At 31.2% G+C, this 23393-nt stretch overlaps 1 protein-coding gene across 1 annotated transcript in view; it reads right to left on the reverse strand.

Moving 5' to 3' along the window:
• Positions 1–1196: 1196 nt before the first annotated feature.
• Cph (BCL11 transcription factor chronophage) overlaps positions 1197–23393 on the reverse strand; it is a 36900-nt gene continuing 14703 nt past the window's right edge. The window contains exons 2-4 of the mRNA XM_075735107.1: positions 15943–17535; positions 5372–6777; positions 1197–5258 (exon numbers count right to left, since the gene is read on the reverse strand). Of these exons, the coding sequence (XP_075591222.1) occupies positions 3042–5258; positions 5372–6777; positions 15943–17535 (5216 nt within the window). The 3' untranslated portion in view covers positions 1197–3041. The remainder of the gene's footprint in view (positions 5259–5371; positions 6778–15942; positions 17536–23393) is intronic.

Here is a 23393-nt window from a genome sequence, read left to right on the forward strand (position 1 = left end):
TTTCGTTCATTTACCACCACCACCACCATCATTATTCACATGACATAGGTAATAAACAAAATTTTTAATCATTGGAAAAAAAGGGCAAGTTAATTAGCTGCTTCTGGACGAATAGAATAAAATAATGACGACGATGATAATAACTAGAAACTTTACATTAATCGAATAAAAAAAAACATTTAGACTAACAACAATTTGTGTATTTGACAGGTAGGAAAAAATAGAAAACAAAAACCCAAACGAACAAACTAAATATGATCGACACTTTAATATCCAATACAAACAAACATACAGGATCCTTGGAATATTTAGTGTGTGTGTGTGTGTTTGTGTGCAGATACACGAACAAGCCATAATAGTTGACATTAATAATAATAATAACAATTAACCTCCCGGCAACCGATCGAAAAATGGATAATGAATGATGATGAAAATATGTCATCAATGTTCGTAGTATAACGCCACAATAATCTATCCATGATGGATGAAATGACAACCGATGATGATGATGATGATGATGATAAAAAAAAATCCAAAAAAAATTTGAACCGAAATGGTCATTCAATCGTGTCAGTATATTGAACGAGAATAACAATGGAAATTTTATTTCCATACCCCCGGTTACCGAAAAAAAAACTTTCATAAACTATGGAATCAAAAATAAAAATAATAATTATATTTATTCAAATCAGAATTCAATTGAATTCATGGTGTTCGTGTAGAATAGGTGTCAAAATGACAAGCAATGAATACAACAAGGTATGATGGCCATATGATAAACCTGATATGGACAGTATACTGGAACCATGTTTTATATGGATGAATGGATGGCTACAATGATCCAAAACAACAACAACAACAACACATGTCATACTTTCCAACCAAACAAAAAAAAAATCGGCCCACTTTTTCCGGCCAATTAGATGTATATATTTTTACTTTTCTCCCCAATACTATTTACTTGTATGTTAATATAATTTTTCCGTTGCAATGGCTAGATAGGAATCCAAAAAACAAAAACAAAAAAAAATTGATAAACAAAAACTGTTTTTTTTTTGAAAGAATTGGACAGAAAATTATACAGTACCGTGTGATTCAATACAAATGCTTTTCAATGAGCAATCCAATTGACAATGTGTGGACAACACATACACAATCATCATACAAAAATATTAAAACAACAATGGGAAAGTGGATAACTTTGAAATTTTTTTTATTATTATTATCATTATTTTTATTGTTTAAAATACAAGAATTGTATGGATAATGAATGATAATGATGATGATGAATGATGATTTTTTTGTTTTTTTTGCGGATAAATTTAAATGGACAATTATTTTGTTGTTCAAAATATCAAGAAGAAGAAGAAGAAGAAGGGGAAGAAGGATATTGAAGGAGAAACAGGGTGAACAATATATCAAATTATTTATTCAAATGATTACATAATCAAGAAGAACATTTTCATGTGTATTTGTGTAGAAGAAGCATGGAAGAAGAAATTAGAATCGTTAATGGTGATAGTGTTTTTTTTTTAAAATTTGTTTTTCAAAAAAAAAAATCCCGAATGTTGTTGTTTTCAATCCAAATCATCATTATCATTATTGAAATTCGGCAAATCAATAATTTTTGTTTTTTGTTTTATTATAATTTTTGTTATTGTTGTGGTATGATACATAAAATGTATATATATATGGTGAAATAATTCGTTGGCAGCATACAGTATACAGGTGGTTTTTTTCAGTTCATCATCAATATATATCATATATAAAAAGAGAAAGTAAATATGTTTTTAAAGTAGTGAAAAAAAAATAAAAAGAATGAACAACGGTCACTAATACTTGTATGTGTGTTTTTTCATGATGGTGTTCAATTGATTGATATTACCGAATTCAAAAATGAAATATGATGATGATGATGCAAATAAATCGTTTGGGATTTTTGTATTCTGTTGTTGTGAGGGGTGGGGAAAAAATTGAAAATTCACATATTGATAATTCTTTTTTTTCTTTGTTTTTCAATTTATATAATTTCTAATAATGATAATAATAATAAAAAAAAAGAAAATGGAAAGAGAAAAAAAGAAAGCATCAGGACTTTTAACAAATTTATCAAATTTCAGAAAAAAAAACAAAATTCGTGTATGTGTTTGTGATGGTGTATAATGTATAATTTTTATCATAAAAATCATGGACAAATATATCATTCTTAATAATTATCAAAATGCGATGATTAATACGATGAAATCTATTGCGCTAATCGGTGTGTTTGTGTATTTGGAGGGTTTAAGAATTTCATAGGCAGGAAAAAAGTTTTAAAATAAAGAAAAAAAACAGAAAAAAATAGCAAAAACAAATATAACAAAATGAAAACCAATTGAAACATTGAATAATTATGATGATGATGATGTTTGTTTGTTGATTAGAAAAAAGAATCGTATTTTTGAAAGAAAGTATCATCGCCAATAACGATTTTAAATTTTTGTTTGTTTTTTTCGGTTATAGTATATCAAAAAAAATGTTTGATGAACACACAAATCAGGTTCTGTTGTTGATGATGATCAATAATCAGGTGAAAATAATTCCATTATATAAATGTGTTTGAATCTGTGTGGATATCATTTTGACTGTTTGATGAATAGAAGAGAATAACTGACGTGGATATCTCATTAAAACAAATGAATTTTCCTACATTGGTTTTTGTTTCCATTTTTTTTTGTTTTGTTTTGTTTTTCAATTAAGATCCATCAATTATATAGCATCGTGCTATAGAAAAATGGAAAAGGGGCAAAAGAAAATTTGACGATATATATTCGGTACATATTATAACTTATATCACCAATATTGAATGATGTTTTTATCGAATAGAAATAATGATGATGATGATGATGATTAAGGTGTGATCATTGATAATAATAATGATGACGATGATGATTATGATAATAATGATGGGATTGACCGGGTATCGAAGTTGCAAAGAAGCTCGTCATATCTAGTAAATGATATTGATATGACATTGACTGTTAAATCGATATTTTCAAACTCTATAGATCCGAATCTTTATCATTACTGGTGGCCGAACTTGCGCTGGAAAGTACATTGACACTAGCACCATTGCCGCCATGAGATGTTTGATGATGTGATTGTAATTGTTGATGTTGTTGTTGCAATAATAATGCTAATTCAGCATTAGCTAATGGTGATGCTCCATGATGTCCAGAAAGACCTGCAGCTGCAGCGGCGGCGGCTGCAGCAGCAGCATTACGATTATTCTGATTCACAACACATTTTCTCATATGTTTTTCCAAGGTACTCGGAACAGAGAATGGCATATCACAAAATCGACATTTATAAACATCTTTACCATGTCGGCCGTGCGTTTTCATGTGACGAGTTAATTTGGAACTTTGTGCACAAGCATAGGAACAAAGTTCACATTTATATGGCTTCTCGCCGGTATGTGATCGTCGATGTACGGTTAGATTTGAACAATTTTTGAATACCTTTCCACAATATTCACAAGTATCATTGCGATATCGATGTTCTTTTCGTCGACCATCTGTTGTTGTTGTCGCAGAATTGACAGCACTGGATCGAAGACCATGATGGCCACTTATGCTTCGATGTCCTGATTGATGATGATTACCGATTCTAGCCAATGGAGAACTATTGTTGGACAGTAAACTATTTCGCAGTGTTGTACCGTTTGTTCGATGTATTCCATTACTATTTGTTGTACTATCACCACCACCATTACTATGATGATTCTGTGCCGTTGTTAATGGCGGTGGTAAACTTGTAGCACCAGCACTCTTACCAAAGGCACTGGTAGCATCTGTCATTGATAATTTATTTGAAGTTGATCGAAGAAATTCGACAGCAGCATCAGGATTCATACCAGTAGTAGCTGATGTAGTGAAATTCGTAAATGGATTAGGACCCATTGATGGGGGCCATAAATTTGAATAAAGTGGATTGTTAGCCATCGCGGCCATTGCTGTTGTTTGTTGGTCATGATTAATGAAATCAAGCTTAAATTTTTTCGAATCAAACGTTGTCGGATCAAAGGCACTGTTTAGGAAATTGCCAGCTAACAGATTCAGATTAGCGGCATTAGGATTTTGTAAACCGCTCATTAAATCATTGAAATTGGCTCCAAGTAAGCTGCTGTTATTATTGTTGTTCGGTGGGATCGAAGATCCGGTATTGGCATTAGTATTATTGTTGTTATTTGATGATCGTGTAGATGTTGGTGTTGATCCTTGCGGTGATTGCTGTTTGTTATTTAATAGATTATTCAGTACCATGATACCGTTGTTGGCAAATAGATTTTCCATATTGGCTCTTTCAGTTTTTGAAGCATTGCTGAAATAATTATTGAAAACTTTACTACTTTCCTCCATGATTTGTTTATAAGCATCATTGTATTGGGGATTCGGAAATCCCATCTTTTCCATCATTTCACCCAATATATTTTGCATGTTCATATTCATTGCACTTGTCCCTTTGGCTAGTGGTATGTGATTATTTGCCGATTTTGGCATCGATAACGGTCGTATATCACTACCGGAACGAGGAGAGAATGGTGGTGATAATGTTGAATGATGGAGTCCGGCTCCATCTATTGCACTAGTTTTGATCGGTCCATTTTTACCCGAATCGCTTAATTTGGCCGATGATCGTGATGAAAGATCTTCGGCCATTAAATCTCCATTTATGGATTTACTCCGTTTGACATCTTTTGCCATATGATCATCATTATCATCGATTTCATTCTCTTCATCTTCATCATCAATTTCTTCATGGCCTTCTTCCTCTTCATCATCCACTTCATCGACACCAATTTCCATCTCTTCATTATCATCATCATCATCATCATCATCTTCACCATCGATTTCTTCCACTGAGACTGATTCATTATTATTATTCGTTGTACCATGGTTAGATTGTGAATTATCATCATTATTTTGTAGTGATTCCATTGTCAAAGAATCTGATCCATTAGTAATTATCGCAGGTTTTTCATCATCTATTACTGTCGATGAATCATCCTGATTTAATGAAATTTCATCGTTGATTGAATTATCCGTATTATCATTGTTGTTTTGTTGTAATTGATTAGCAAAGCCATTTTGTTTTTTAGCCTTATGAACACGTTTCAAATGTCTTCTTAGTTTCATCACTTTTTTGAATCCTAAACCACAGAATTCACATTTTAATGGTCTACGGGCATTCAAAGCGGTTGATTCTTTGTGTTGAATCTAAATTGTGACAGAGATAATAAAATATATTTAATTTGAAATTTTTTTTGTTTACATTTACATTTATCATTCATATATATGAGAATATGGCAAAGACAACTTATTTGACTTACCTTACTGTCATCAGTTATTGGTGATCGTTTGGTGAAAACTGTGTTATTTCCATCTTCTTCTTTGAAAATTCTACCATTAGACAATGGTATATTATCAGGTGATGTTAAACGACTTGTAGGATGCATATCGATAGATGATGATGTTGAATTTGGCCGAGAATGTTGATTATTAATGTTCATCAATGGTGATGATAGTTGCCTATTTGTATCCGTAATGTTGTTGTTGTTCAATGGCAGTGCCAATGGACTAAGTACTACCGGAGAATTGTTGTTATTATTTATCGTTGATTGTTGATAGTGATGTTTACGATTAGTTGTCAAAGACGATGAAGAGGTAGTATTCGTTAAATTGTTGTTGTTTGATGGCAACGACGATGTTGTTATTGTTGATGGTGATGATGATACAACAGAAGCAGTATTCATCAGACTAGTAGAATTCGGTGTTGAAATGGCCGTCGTTGGTGGTAATGACAATGATGGTGCCATCGTATTGGCCAATTGTCGCATTTGTCTTGAATATAAATCAAATGCTGCCGTTGCATTTGATGCATCCAAAAAATGACTTGTAAAATTGGCTAGAGTCGAATTTAATGCTGCAGCTGCAACTGGATTCATAGTATTTGTCTGCTGCGGTTGTTTATTATTAATGTTATTATTGTTTCCTTCACCACGTTTATGATGATTCGTCGTTGGTGGCATCGTAACTTGTGTTGTTGTTTCTAAACCGGCATTTGGCCCACCAATCGAAAACAGATCATTTAATAATGGATTCGGATGAGATGAAGGATGAGATGTTGCTAGATGACCTAATAGATCTGTTTGATGACTAGTAGTGGACATTTGAGTACGATTTCCATTGTTCTGATGGTTATTCTGACTATTGCCACCTCTATTGCTTGTCATTGGATTGGCTGTTACGGCTGCCGTTATTGCCTGTAATAATGATGCCGTTGATGATGGAATATTAGTCGATTGGCTAGTTGATCGTAGTATAGCTTCTAATTGCGTTGATGTCAAATTGAAACCGGCCGATGTCATCAATGCAGCCATCGATTGAAGATTAATATTGCTAACCGGTGATGTATTAGTAGTTTGACCATTCCATAGCTGTGTTGTTGTTGATATATTTCCATTAAGGCCTGATTTAATTGTTGGTAACAAATGTGTTGATGATGATGATGCTGATGATGATTGATGACCATTCATCATTATTTTTGGATTCGATACAAATTCATTTGAAACATCCATAGTAGCAGCAGCGGTAGCACTAGCTGCCGTACTAAATGAATCCATTTCATCAATTTCTTCATATATTTTTAATCCATGATCATTTTGAGCATGTTGCATCAATAGCCAAGGTGATGTGAACACCTTTTTACAGGTGCTACATATTTGCGAAAGCGGTTCTAAAGAGGGAAACCAAAAAAAAAAAAAATGAAATTAATAATTTGAATTAAAAATTTTGTAAGGTAAAATAATAATAAAACAAAAATTTTAGAAAGAAAAATGAAAAAAAGGAAACAAATATAGCCATAGTGTTTCAAATCTATCATAAAAAACGATGTAATGATTAATGATTTTAACCGAAAATGTTAAAAGTCATCTGATTCGGTATTCTCCACCACCCTCATCATCAACTAGACATCATTACAATATTGGTAAAAATAAAAGTTAAAATTGTTTTCATTTCATTCTACTATATTCCTAATTTTGTCGAAACAGGACTGAGAGAGGCCAACTCCCAAAAGAGTTTCACACAATCCATCCATTTCGATCATTAGCAATGCGATCACAATCTTATAACGAATATTATTTCGGCCAACGATGTTTGGTTCGTTAGATAACGATATGAATGTATAATAAATATGAATATATGAAAAAAAAAATTTTTGGTAATCCCATCATATTGGTGTGACATGGGCAAATCAACAACCAGGAACAACGAAACGAAAAAAAAAAAAAAAAATAAAAATTGATATTTGTGACACAAGCAATAACAAAACAAAAAAGTTCATGTGAACAACAGAATTTGAATATTTCATATATACAATGACATCACCATCAATAACAATAATAACAACAACAAAAATCAATTAAAAGTCAAGTCAATATCGATCAAAGGTCAAACATCCAACCCGAGCGCGCACACACACACACACACACACACATCATACATCAAACATTCGCATAACCCAATCGTCAATGAGACGTATATCAATTGATGCATATTTTTTTCATATATTACAAAGATTTTTGCAAAAAAAAAAACATCTAATGATCTGGCATCTATACACCATCCAGGGGCAATGGGTATGGTAACAACAACAGCAACAACAAAAAAAAAAACCCGACCGTCGTGTGTGATAACAACAAATAATACATCATATCATCATTTCATGTCGCGTGTTTTGTTGTTGTTGTTATGCTAAACGAAACAAAATGAAAAGAGAGAAAAAAAACAATAATCGGACCAGACGCGAATGAACCATGTTCAATAAATTTTTTATTTTTCTTTTTCTCATTTTATTCAACAAAATAAAAGGAAAAAAAATGAATGAAAAATTCGATTCATCATCTTAGGAAATTGTTGGAAAAAAAACATCAGTGGTTATCGATTATCGAGTGAAGCTTAAAAGAAATGGTGTATATGGAAATATGCATGCGAAAAAAAAAAATAGCAAAGATAATTTACGTGTAACAACAACTGAACAAAATATTCCATTTTCTCTTTGTTGTTGTTGTTGTATTGATGATGGTCCAGGAAAACATAGCCGCCAGTTATATCTGGGTATTATGTATTATTAGAAATGAGTTTTGACTTTCTAAGAGTTGCTGCTGCATTGAATTGATATGATCATCATCATAGAATATAATGCTTGTAAAATTCGAGTGACTGGACTGGATCAGTTTAATTTTGAATATTGGTAAATGCATAGTTGATGATGATGATGATGATGATGAGACATCATTTGGAACATAGAAACATCAACTATTCATATAACGTAACAAATCATCATCCATCATTGTCACACACACACACACATATACAATGTGTGGTGGTCGGCTGAATTGATTTTCTTTAAAATTTTTGCCTCTCTCTCTCTCTCTCTCTTTCTTTCACAAGTGAAACAGGAAGTAAAACTAAAATTTTTTTTAACAAATCAAATTTATACATACACACACATTTTTTTTCCTGATTATTGATGTGATCATCCATAAACACCCATCATATACCTTATATACCCATATTCTTTATATATAACATGTCATTTCAGACATGTCTAAAAAATGTCCGTTAGATTTCTATATATATAAAACAAAATCATCGTTTATTTTGGTGATCATCATCATCATCATCATTTATTTGATTGATCCCCACGTACACCCGGTATTACAAACCAAAACGATCCAGGAGAAGCAATCGTATTATTATTATGACCGTCATCATATAATAATAATAGTAGTTTAGTTTCAAATATAACAAAACAAAACGATTTTGAAAAATAACGAAATAAATAAAATTCTCAGAAAAGATGCTTAGTTAGTTTACTGATTTGTATTTTTTTTCTTCTTTTAAACCCAAACTATTTTTTTGAAGTAGAGAAAACTTTTGAAGGTAACCATCCTTCTCTATATGGCTATAATCAATGCATAAAAATAATCATTTTGATGCAAAAAAAATATGGACCATAAAAGACAACGATGGATAATAAGGAGAAAAAAAAGAAATGGAAAAAGTTGAAAATCAAAAATTGCCTAAAAGGCATTTCAGAATGAATTTATTTATTTATTTTTTTTTTTTTTTTTTGAAAAAAATTTAAATCATTCACATTTCATTTTGTAAACTAAGATAAGATTTCTAGCTATAAGTTCCGGTGTTTTTTTCTGTTGTTGTCGTCATTGTTGGTTTTATATTTATATTTATGGTCAGTGGTTTTATCTTTCATACACACTGTATGGGAGGGGAGGGGGTATAAAATCGATAGAGTAAATTTTAAAAATTTAAAAAAAATTTAAATCGACAAACAGGAAACATAACAGAATCGTTGTGGGGAAAATGTAAGTGAAAATAGTATAGAAATAAAAAGTAAACATAAATTTAGTTTAGCAAAATGGTACCTTTCTCCTTATGATCATAACGAAAGAAAGATAATGGAAAATTCAGAATAAAATGACATATTGTCACGATTCTATTTACGGAATAAAAAAACGCAATGAAATGTTGCTGATGACGATGATGATGGAAAAAAATAGACATAATGATCAAATATTTGACTAAACCTAAAGATTTTTTTTTTTTTTTTGGTAAAAAAATTTTCATTTTTTTTCGAGGAATAAAAAAAATCGTCATTCGAATATGACAATCAGACACAACAAAAAATATTTAATTCCCTTGTACTGTATGTTTGTTTCAGAAAAAAATGAAATAAATGATTTTAATTTCAAATGTATCAAATATCAGAAAGAGAAAGAGAGAGCAAAAAAAAAACAACTGCAAAACTACAACCAATCCAAATATTTTTTTTCCATTCAATCGAATACATTTGTCATAATAAAAAAAAATTTTATAATAAACGGTTTTATTACACAAATACAATCATCATAATCATTGTTATCGAATTTGTCGATGGTATGACAATTGACAAAAAAAATCAATTGATAAAGTGTCGAGTGTGTATGTGTGTTTCCATCATCATTGTCGATCTATTTTCTATCATCACTATTCTCATCCACCCACACACACACACACACACAAACACTTGAACACGTACAACAACAACAAAAAAAAAGATACACGCGCTCGTACTGGACATTAAGTATGATAGATACGATAAAGAGGGAGAAAGAAAGAGAGAGAGAGAGAGAAGTCAATAAATAATGTATCCAAATAGCAATAATAACAACAACAACAACAAAAAAATCGGATTGTAAAGCTTTTCAGTCTGTATATACTTATCGACCATGATGATAATAATAACTATTCACACAACCATATAGCCCAAATACAAACCAAATGGTAATAATCATCATGATGATGATGATACTTTGCGGTTCTTAGTTACGCAACCAAAATTATAACAACAACAACAACAACAACAAAAATTTTGGTTGAATGAATCACGAAAAGTAAAAAAAAGCGTGTATTTTTTCTCTATATTTCTTATACACATTTTCTTCACCACCACCATCAAAACTACTACTACTTGTCCATTATATTGAAATTTGTCGTTATAACTTTTTTTCTGAATTTATCATCATGGTGATGATGATGAAAAAAAGAGACTTGGTCCAGTGATCATCAATGAATGAATCAAAGAAAAAAAATGAATGAATGAATGGAACATCTTCACAAGGGAAAAAACTAAAGAAAAGAGCATAACATTGACTTTTTCATTTTGTTTAACAATAACCCTGGCAAAATGAAAAACTCTTAAAATGATCAGGACAAAAGAAAAAGTTTGGCCAAACAAGAAGAAAAACTAACTTCTGGTAACAGACCAGATGGTCGAGGGAAAAGAAAAAAAAACCTAAAACTTTCTTCCCTAGTTTGGACAACGTTGATTTTTTCTTACATTTTCTTTGAAAATCTACACATAAACAGGATACAGGAACAGAAAAATATTGCATTATGTAAGTTCGAAGAGCAATGGCCTCTGACATTATGGATTAAATTATGATTGACCGTCGTCGTCATCGTTATCGATGTGGCATGGCCGTCATATAACACTGTCATATAACGTTGATCATTCAAGTTCTTATTATATAACGGTCGCTTGATGTCCGGAAAAATAACATAGTTCAGTACAGTGAAACAACAATGACGAAAACAACCAAAATGAAAACATCTTTTATTATGAATGATTATTATTATTATTATTACATAATATACATAAGACTTTGGTTCCCTCGTTATTATTTCATTTACCAGATTGCCGAATCGATTTTAGTACTACTAATATTAGACATAGGAAACCAAAAAAAAGAAGAGAAAAGGAACAGGTCAAATGTTTTTTTTTTGAAATGAAATGAATAGAAATATAAACCATATGGAATACATCAAACTACTATAGTAGTGGACAATTTGAAATAACGGTTTTCAATGTGTTTTCCTTTTTTTTGAACATCATTATTCATTCAATTTCTCTACACACACGACATACAGCAGCAGAAGCAGCATTAATAGTATTTAGTGGACATTTGACCCGCTATTTTTTTTGTTTTGATTTTTCCAAAATTTAATTTTCAATCTAAATATATAATAAACGAAGCCAAAGAACCAACCAGAACACACTAGATTGTAACATAGAAAGAATAGAAGAAAAAATTGTGACCAAAAATAGATCTACCAAAAAAAAAAAAAATTATAACAAAAATCTAATGTCCATTGTATACATCAAATCGTGGTAGGGTGTCACGCCAGCAACCAAATACTCTATCATTGTTGATAGAAAGTAAGTACCAGGGGTCAATCAACAAAATGGACGAAAAAGCTAATTACAAATATCAGTGCAAACAAAAACATTTCATTAGTACCATATTTATAAATATGGTGCGTGTGTGTACCAAAATAATAAAAAAAAAATGCCACAATGAAGAACCAGGATCTCCAACGGTAATAATAATAGTGTAAAAGTGTAGTTGTATTAGTTGGCAGGACCAATCACACCAACAACAAAGAAAAAATCCATAATTAATATAAATCACCAATATATATGTACAGTGAACAAGGAAAGAACGAAACGAAAGAGAAAGAGAGAAAAAGGAAATCCAAATTGAAAATTCAATTTCATATAAATCGAAAGATTTATTTAGTTTTTTTCCCTATTTGGAATTTGGTGGAATTTCCGGTTTACTAACAGTGATGAATGAATGAATAAATTCTTGCCACTAAACGAATAGAATTTTTGAAAACAAAAAACAACAACAACGACAACAAACCAAGTTTATCCCGGTAAGTCAATCATTGATAGAATTTATAAAAAAAAAGAATTCAATTTATCAAATGGTTGATTCGCACGCAAAAAGGCTGGACCTCAAAAATGCTGTTTAGTTGTTTAGTTAGTTGGTTGGTCCATGTTCGGAAATCAACAACAAAAAAAAAACCTGATGGACCGATCAATCGACCTATCTATGGATAGAAAAAAAAACATAGCAAGCAAAGAACAACAGTAGCAATAACAGCACTAGCATTAACAGACAATTAAGGTGATTAGATCAGCGGGCTACTGATTCACACTAACACACACATACAACGTGATTGAATTCCGATTCTGGACAGTGTGAAAGAAAAAAAAACAGTTCAAACTCTGTCAACAAGAAATAAAAATTGATGACAACTATGGCAAAAAAAAATATCCGAAATAGAATCAGTCAATCGTCAGATTATGTGAAAACAAAATTGTATTGTTGATGGATACAATCAACAACAATGAAAAAAATCGATAGATCGATGAACTTTGAACTCTATTAGGAAGATTAATAATCTTTTATACAATAATTTATGAATCAATTAATTAATTCGGTATGAATGAAAAGAAAGAAATCAAAAGAAGGAAAAAGCAAAAAAAAACTTGTCATCATTTCTTGAGTTCCAAGAGAGAGAGAGAGAGAGAGAGAGAGAGAGAGAGAGAGAGAGAGAGAGAGAGAGAGAGAGAGAGAGAGAGAGAGAGAGAGAGAGAGAGAGAGACAAGAATCATCGTTGATGATGATACACAAGGGACACTTTGGTCTGAAGTCAGTCTATCACATGGTCATCATCATCATCGTTATTATCAAGACAAAGCTGAATAAATGTGAAAAATATATTTCTATTATTCTAGATTACAAATGATCATTGATGATGGTGAAGATGTATCATGATAAATGATTATTTTCCACACACACACACACACCTAAGAGAAACAAATTGTCATATATCGATTGACCTAAGCTAGCTCTATTTCGGTTTTATTTGTTATAATATCATCTTTTTCAATTTTCCTGGGCATATGTTACGCATTTGGAATAGACAATAAGGAATGGATAGTTTCTTTCAATTGATTTTGATTGAACAGTACAAATGGAAATGAAATCGAAAGTGTCTTTATGAGAGAGAGATAGAGAGAGAGGAGAAAAAAGATCATTAGCGTTACATAAACAATAAATATCAATATATCTATCTATGTGACTGTGTTTTGTGTCACCATAGAAACACTGGTTGGCCATTTGAATCAATCAATCGTGAATCAATTTGAAATTCATGAACATATCATCATCATCATCACAAACTGGCAGATTATTTTTGAATACAGGAAAAAAATTTGCAACACCTCGAAAAAAACAGTGAAAAAAAAATTCAATTCAAAATCCAATTGAATCTAATGATAGGAATAGACATATTCATCCATCCATCCATCTATCTATCTATCTATCTATCTAATAATAGAAAGAAATGCATATGTATATGGACCATGTGTTAAACACACGGACAACGGCCTCTCAATTTTTTGTTTCTTTTATTTTCAATTCATTCGCTTGATGTATGTGTTGTTGTTGTTATACGTAATTAAACAACATCAACAACAACATTTCATGGTTTGATTAAATTGGGTCGATTAATCTGCATCACTTTTTTTTGAAACGAGATGTCCAACTGTTTTTATGTGTGTGTGAGTGTGTGCATCATTTTTGCGTGTAACACTAATTAAACTTTTTTGTTTTCCCCTAATTATTTTGGATATTCCAATGAAAGTGGAGGAAAAAAATTCATTCATTCAATTTTTTTTTGTTAATGCTAATTGACTAATCACCACACACATAGAATGAATAGTGATGATGCTTACCGCGCGTGTGTGTGTGTGTGTGTGTGTATTGGCTACTGTAGTAAGTTGCCATCATCATCAATAAACATGGATGGTCTTCACACTGAAAATCTATTTATCTGGACAAATTAAACGAATTTTTGAATGAAAAGAATGAATGAATGAATGGAAAAAAAATCATCCAACAAAATTCATTGAAATTCTTGTTTTCAAAGCAAAGCAAAGCAACAACAACAAAACAAAAAAAAACTAAATCGATAGGTTTGGTTTGAAATATAAAATGACCATTTGAGTAAAAAAAATAGTTTCACACATGCAGAGAGATGTGATGTGTTTTTCTTTTTGGTCTTTGATGATGAGCACTGTATGCGTGTGTGTGTGTGTTTGAGATTGAGAGTAGTCATTGATATATGGTTTTTTTTGCTGTTGGTATTTAACAAATGCAAATCGTTATTCTAGCTTAGTTCAAATCAATTCACAATTCAATTCGAAACCAAACGAAAAAAAATACGACTATACGACCACGAGCATCAATAACGGCTATATCTTTGTGATTATGTAATGCATCACACACACACACACACACACAAACACAAGCCGGACAGATCATCATTTATTTTCACTGTCAATTTACAATTCATTTACTGGCCATTTTTATTTTTATTCTATGGCTATTTTTTCACACACACACACACACACACACACATTTATCGAAATCAAATAATCTTGAAAGACATCTAATCAACAACTGAGCATCGAAAGAAAAAAAAGAAGGCTTATATTGCATGCCAATGAAAAAGAAAAAAAAATTATCCAAAAAAAAAAATCAACCAGAAAAAAATTAACGCCCTAACACTTGGCAAAAAAAAAATTTCTATTTTAGAATGAATAAAAAAAGCTGGATTAACTTTAAAAAAAAAATTGATATATTTATAACATAGATCTACACTCTACTCGCATTCAATTCAATTCAATTGTCCAGTTCAAAATAATGATGACGATCATCATCATCATCAATATTAAGGTGTATTCTTCTCAATAAATACACACAATATGAATGAGAATGAAAATGGAAAAAAAATGAAAAATTACTTTAAATCCTTAAAATGTAAAGAAAAACTAGAGTATATATAGTAGGTTGATGTTTTGTATGTGTGTTTTTTTTTCTAATGATGACAGTAGTAGTGACCCTGTGTGTGTGTGTGTGTACGTATATGTCAATTGTTTGTTTCATCAAATGATTTTCAATGAAAATAATGTCCATATGGTTTTGATGATTGTGGTCATTTAAGGGGACGAATGAAATGATGATGAAAAAAAAGAACATCATCCTCATAGAAATAAGAAAACTAAACCTATCATCACAAATATAGACAACAACAACAAATGAACATTAATCAAACGAACATATTGGGATTTTCATTTTTTCCAGTTCATACAATACATCGATTTCATTATGAAATCTCGATATAGAAAAAAAACCATCTTCTTTACAAAAAAAAAAAATACTTTGGGAAAAATAAAATTCAATTATTTAACCAAATATCATCTAACTTTTTCTCACTTTTTTCATTACGAAATCATTATTATTTAGAAATGGTCAATGTGTGATGACCAATATGTCACATCATAATGAAATTTTTCTTTTTTCGTCACTAATAAAATTCATTCATTCATTCATTTTTTTCACATTGTCTTTACTAATATTATATATTGTATATGTAAGTGTTTTTGTGTGTGTGTGTGTGTGTGTGTATGTCTTGTTCTCACCTGAAATTGTGTTTTGTTGTTTATTCATCGTTGATGATGTTGTTTGACTCAATAAGGCACGTAGTCGATAATGTTTACATTGTTTTCTTAAGTGACGACATGAATGATTATGATGACTATGTTGTCGTTGTTGTTGTTGTTGTTGTTGTTGTCGAGGACGATTTTGTTGTTGTTCTTGTCCATATTGCTTATTTTGTTTGTTAATTATGGTATCATCATCATCACCATTATTATTATTGGAACCATTTGAAGGTTGTAATTGTTTGTTATTGGTGGTATCCATAGATCTATGATTGTCTAAACAAGTTACTGGTGATGATGATGATGATGTCGTTGTTATTATATTTTGACTATCATTTTGTCGACTAGTGGATTCAGATGATTCAATTATTTCCGGTCGTTTATTTAGCGCTTTATTATTATTATCATCATCATTATTGTTGGTGATGGTGGTCAATGTCATATCCATTTGATTACTACTAATAGTATCATCATTATATAAATCAGCATTTTGTCCATTTTGGATCATTTTTTCATTATCATAATTCATTTCTTTTTGTTGTTTTATATTCATATCCAAATCTTCCTCTTCTTTTTCTTGGCGTTCATTTTTATAATTAACTTTTGTTTGTCCACCATCAACACCAACATCATCGACATCATCATCATCATCATCATTCGTAGTTGTTTCCATAATTTCTTCATTATGGCATTCATTTATCAAAAATGATGAATCTGTTTTTGTTGTTGTTGGCTCCTTTTTTATAACGATGTCCATAACAATATTTGGATTTTTATCCGGATTAGGATTTATTACATTGTGGCCATTTTTATTATTATTATTATCATCATCCTCGTTTAGATTGTTGTGGGCTAAAATGGATGAAGGCACTGACTCACAAGTATCATCATCATCATTGTTGTTATTAATCGTTGATTTCTTTGCTTTCGAATCAATAATCACCGGTATGGCTGTCATTGTTGATGTTGATGTTGCTGTTGTTGGTTTAGTAGAATTATTTTGGGCAGTATTATTTGTTGATTCAATAGAATCAATATTATCACCATCATCATTAACAATATCATCATGATCTTTATCATCAATACATGAACAACAATCATCATCATCATCAATTTCATCATTATTATTATTCATGAATGATTGTAACCTTTGTGTTGTATATGGACAACAACCATTGATCACTTTATGATCGATAAATTGTAAAATATCGGATAAAGAAAAATCACGTGAACATGTACCACAAGTTAATTTATCCTCATTATTATTCATTTGGCTTGCATTGGTAGCCGTCGTTATAAAATGTTGTTTTTGTTGTTGTTGTTGAGTGAAAGAGGTGAAGGAATTATTAGAAGATAAGGGAAAATGAGAAGAATGAGAAGTAGAACCATCACCAATATTATCAATAGTATGATTGTTGGGAAAACATTTTGAATTGGTGTTGAAACCATTTGTGGTAGTGTTGATTATTATCTGTGATTGGGTATGATTGGGCGTCTGGGAACTTAGCTTGGGCACTTTGGCTGAAAATTGGCTGAATGGGTCGGGTTCGTTTTCCTCGTAACAAGCTGAAGCTAATGTATGATAAAGACCATAAATTAATTAAAAAAAAATAAAATTCTACATTCATATGCTTTTATGAAGGGGGTGGTGCAGTGAGGGGTAGTAAAGTGAAAGTGTGGGAAAAAGAATTTGGTTCCTAAAACAAAAACTTATCATACTAAAATTGTATTTGATAGATATTTGATGAATGAGAAAAAAGATTAGCAAAAATAGAATTTATGTGAAAAGTGAAAAGAGAGAAAGAAAGAAAAAAAGGAAACAATTCCAAACATAATTCAATCATTTCTTAAATTTGAAACGAATAAATGAATACATTCATTTAGTTTTTATTGTTGTTGTTCTGTTTTTTTTTTTTTTTTTTTTTTTTGGATAAATTGATTATGATTAGTGACAAGACAAGAGTGAGAAAGAAAAGAAAAAAATGGAAATGACGTTTATAAATATTCGACAAACATCTGCAAAATATACGAAAAAAAATAAGAACAAAACTTTGATGCTGTTGTCGTGGTGAACGTTATCTTTTCATTGTCCATAATCAACTACTCTACAACGAACTCAAATGGATTTTAATGATGATGTATACACCATTATCATCTGGTCAATGAATAGTCTTGAAATATTTCACTATCACACACACACATATAAACATATGGTTTGGCGAGTCAAGAGGTCTAGACATGTGGTCAGACTAAAGAACTACAACACTGTTGTTGTTGATGATGATGATCATCGTGATGATGACCATGCCGAATATGATCACAAAGATTAAAATGAAAAGTCATTTTTATATATTTGAAGATCGTACATGCAACAAAAAAAAACGACGCGTGTTAATTTGAAGAGAACATACACACACATACATAAACCAGAAAATCTAAAAAAAATTAGGAATCGTAGTGGTCGTACGAAAATATACAAATGAAAAAAAATTGAGCAACAAATTGGTCAGTCATTCACAAATGTTATGAGTGTGTGTGTGTGTGAATCGAAAGAAATTTAGGTCAACCGGATGACCAATATATGAATGTGTGTGTGTGTGTGGTTGGTTCGATTCGTTGCGGCTTTCGTTTTCTTGGCGTATAACGATTACACAAACACACGATATACCCAGCAAAATATGAATCATTTAGATGTGAGGAGGGTGAACCATTTTCAACAATAAAGTAATCACTCATATTATCCAATCAAATCAACAATGAATGAGGATCCATACATATGGAACAATTAATTTCATTTTCTCTCTCTCTCTCTCTTGTCCCCCTCTACTCCTCCATACAGAAAAATATCATCATCATAATCATAATCATCCTCATCATCATGATGGAAAAGAAAAAAATCAATTGTAATTCATTCACGAATGTCATTCGAAATGGTCTGCCGTATTGTTCTTTGGTTTTCTGGAACTTTTTATTATCCACTTTTCTCTCTTTCTCAATATTGGTCAAACAAGCAATACTAATATTAATAAATGATTGTTTAGCTTGGAAAAAAACGAAATATTCGTTCAATATTTAGCACTGGACATTGGACACATACAGGATCATTCATCATTTTTTTTTCACCCTCTTCATCAATATATAGAAAACGCGTGTGCACACACTGATTGGCATTGGTGATACAATGGCAATGGTGCGTGTTGGTGTACCAATTGACCAATGGTCTAAATGCGACAATCATATAATCAAAATCGATCGATCTTCTTCTTCATCTTATTCGATTTTTGTCGATATTTTTTTTCTCTCTGTTGTATGTATAGAATATATACAAAACATACATAATACGTATGATACAATCCAAATAGAATGAATATAAAAAAAATAAACCAGTGTATGGCATGTATGTGATTTGTCACATTGTCAGAAAAACCGACGACAAACGATTTACAAATGATGGTCGAATATCATTTGAGGGAAAAACAAAAAAAATGGGAAAGTAACAGAACCAGCAGTAGAAATAAAACAAGAAAAAGAAACAAAGAATTCAATCAAAAAAAAAAAAAAAAAATACACAAGCGAATAATTTTTTTTGTGTTGATTGACCAGCTGGCCTGAATTCAAATACATTACACAGTGCAATGTTTTTTTTTTGGTCGCTGTTATCACGAATGGCCAGTTGTGTTTTTGAATCCGGTAACAACAGAAGAAAACCTAAATATACAACTGTCATATATCACATCATTATTATATAATAAAATTATCATTGGGTTAACCTAATTTCAACAATATCGACATGATTTTGATCAATTGTTTTTTGTTTAATTTTTTTTTGATTGTTAATAAAACTGGCCGGAAAGGATATAACCATTAAGTGCATAAGTGTTGATAGAGAAAAAAATGGCCTTAACTGACAGAAAAAAAATTGGCCATAATTATCAATTCAATTAAATTATTCACAAATTTGTCATTGGACTATTTTCATATGCACACGGAAACTGATTAGAGGCGAAATAATTTGTATCTGGTTATTGAGATAAAAAAAAGGCTACTAGACACGCACAATAATCACAACAGTGGCAATCCAATCATTGCATAAAATAAATGATCGGTCACCAACCTCAATGAGAGAACTTTACACTAAAATAAATAAGAAAAAAAAATTGAATAAAATCTAAAGATGGATATCTATCAATCAAGAAATGACAATAATAATTTGAATGGGAAAAAAAAATTTCCTCAATCATCAATTTAACATCATACAACAAGTAATGTGAACAGAACAGAGAATTGCCGCAATATCCAAAAATATATCTACATAATATACAAGTTGCCAAGATTCTACAAAAAAAGAATCCCATTTCCTCATGTGTGGACAAAAACAAAAAAAATGGACACTCGAGAGACTCACAAGACATTTGATGTATGAAACATTAAATGACGTTCAATGACCTCCGGAACTTATCCATTTGCCAACTTCTTTTGAAATTGAAATTCCACCATTCGTATTCTACAACTAGCCAATGGTGAGCTTCATCCATTAGATTTACTAGAAGCATCAATAAGAACATGTATGTGTGTGTGACTTGAGAATGCTGTTATTCTTGAACGAAGCAACAGTTTGAATTCTTTAAAATTGTTGTACCAACATCAAACATCAGCATCATGTGAAAGAATCATATGGATAGTGATTACCTAAAAATAGCCGCCCCTTTTTGTTTTCATTGAGATACAAAAAGGCCAAACCACGACAATAATAACAACAACCAAAACAATTGGCAAGCATCATTCAAACAAACAAACAAACAACACACACATTCCATTATTCATTCATCCATCCATCTAACCAAGAAAAAGAATGTTTGTATGTGTTGAGCATAAGTCCATTCCAAAATAACCAATTTTTTCCCTCATTTCACATACAAACAGTATACACATTCATTCTCTTTTTTTCTTTTTCCCCCTATTCCATTCAATTTACAATGATGCCGATCAGATTGAAGGCAACAACCACAAGCTAAAACGAAATCAAACCAATATGGATGTATGATATGTAAAAAGGAAAAAAAATTTAAATTATCTCTATTCATAATGGATTCTTTTTTCGCATTTGATTTTCATCTCTTTCTCACTCTCTCTTTTTTTGTTGTGTTTGATGGCTCGCTTATTCGATTCGGTTCTTTGCAAAGCTCAAAATAACTATCATACATCAATGGTATTGTGTATATGTTTGAATGTACAGTTTTTTTCTTTGGTGCCCAGTTGGCCACTTCCCAATTGGCCCAATAAACATATTTAAATATCCTAATGCACACACACACACATCAGTTGTTGTTTGCCGTCGGTTAAATAAATGATGACGATGGTGACGAGCCAAATTCTTGGTGTCCTTATTCGTTTATTCTCTCTTCATAATGTGTATATGTGTGTATGCATGCAATCATTTTTCTCATTGCTTGAGCTAAGACGATTTTTACATTCTAGCCAATAAGCCATTCTTTTCGAAAAGAAAAACCATAAGGCAAGAAAAGAATGAAGGCTAAAATTAGTGGAATAAAAAGAAAGAAAAAAGCCAACCATTAATACTCTCTTGGTAAATATTGATCATCGCTGAAAATATACGCAGTATAACAGGAAAAAAAATCATCCATACAAATAAACATCAACCTTTAAACCAACCGACTAACTGAAATAACCAAAGACAAGACTCCAAATGGATTGGTTATACGGCCAATTTTTTTTCTCTCTCCCTCTCCTTTCTTCATGTTGGGCGCCATTGGATGACGCCAATCGGACATGTGTGCTACACACACACACACACATAAACAAACATCAAGAATAACGAATGTTTGTATATGTGTGAGTTCTAATGAGAATAAAGAATTGTATGAAGAAAAAATCTTATGCTATTTTCGGACATGGATTTATCATCTTCATCATTATCTGAGGCACAAAAATACATATGAGCTAAACATTTTGTTTTTGTTGAATTAGAATTTCAACGAAAATAAAAAGACCGAAATTTAGTTTCCACATAAAGTAGTAACACACACACATACACACACACAAAACAACGCGACAAATAGCGGAAAATAAATGAAAGATTTGATCTTTTTTTTCTAACACACACACAAACACACACACAGATACTGTATCCTCGGAATAACTATTTCTTAGTATTTACTGACTTGATGATCTAAAGATATTGGGCTGTCATTCTACATTGATTGTTGCCGTTGTACACACTTGTAAATGTATGCGACATTAAAAGAATGAAATAAAATGAATGTGTTTTGGGTCAAGTTTCAAACTTTGTGAAATCATATTACGACGCAATAATAAAGTACATAAGATATATATGGATGTTCTCTATGAGAACCAAACAACACACACATACACCACACAAAACAAAAGTAATACCAGAAGCAGCAAAAAAAAGATGAGAAATTTTTCTTCTAATATTTCGTGTCCGTTAGCTTTCGTTGTTCGTTTCGAATACAAAGATAATCATACCAGAAAAAAAGACTAAGGGATCGGGATTGAAAGAACGAAAATACTTTGAGAAAGTTTGATAACCTTGGTACCCAGGGTCATTTTGTTTCTTTCTTTCTTTTTCTCCCCTCTTCTCAATGGACCTTAAATCAAATTGAATTTGAAAAAAACCTTGATCATATAGTCAATCTTGACCGTGAAATATAATGGATAGATTGTTCATCTGATGTGTACACACGCACATAATAGATGCTAGTTCATCACATACAAAAACATCATCAAATTATTATCGAGGGTCCCTTGGTCTAATTCAAGAAAGAGAGAGAGAGAAACCGACCGACCTGACCTTACAATTTACGGGAATGAATACCCGTATACACGAACAGACGACCTTCAAGCATCAATATTAATATTGACCGTGTTCGAGGTCATTCAAACAGACCAGAAAAAAAACAATGGCCAAGACCTTGCAAGATTTTTTTTTCCAGCTAAAAAACTTGTCTAAAGATGAGGTTCCCAAGATCGATGATGATGATTGACTATGATTGTTTTGATGATGATGATGATGGGAACAAGGGTGCAGTATGTGTGTCTAAAATATACAATTTATAAGCATCGATAATAATCGGATCTAAAAAAAATTGTCAATGTTTCTCACACGCATACAAATGCTCAAAAACATGTTCAATGCTCTTGTTATATTTTATCATGCATAAAATAATCGCACCTTGCATAATGCATTTTTAATTTGAAAAAAAATAAAATAAAAATCTACTTTATAAATCTACCACATTCAAAATTCACAATCAGTATACCGTATCAATCAAATGTTGATATTATAAGAAAATAAAAAATTTACCGGTATTGATTTTGAATGGATGAATGAATGATAAAAAAAAATTCGGTTCATCCGGATTCAAATAAAACTAAAATAATATATATGA

The sequence above is a fragment of the Dermatophagoides farinae genome, chromosome 1 (assembly GCF_024713945.1).
Source record: "Dermatophagoides farinae isolate YC_2012a chromosome 1, ASM2471394v1, whole genome shotgun sequence".
Classification (NCBI taxonomy): domain Eukaryota; kingdom Metazoa; phylum Arthropoda; class Arachnida; order Sarcoptiformes; family Pyroglyphidae; genus Dermatophagoides; species Dermatophagoides farinae.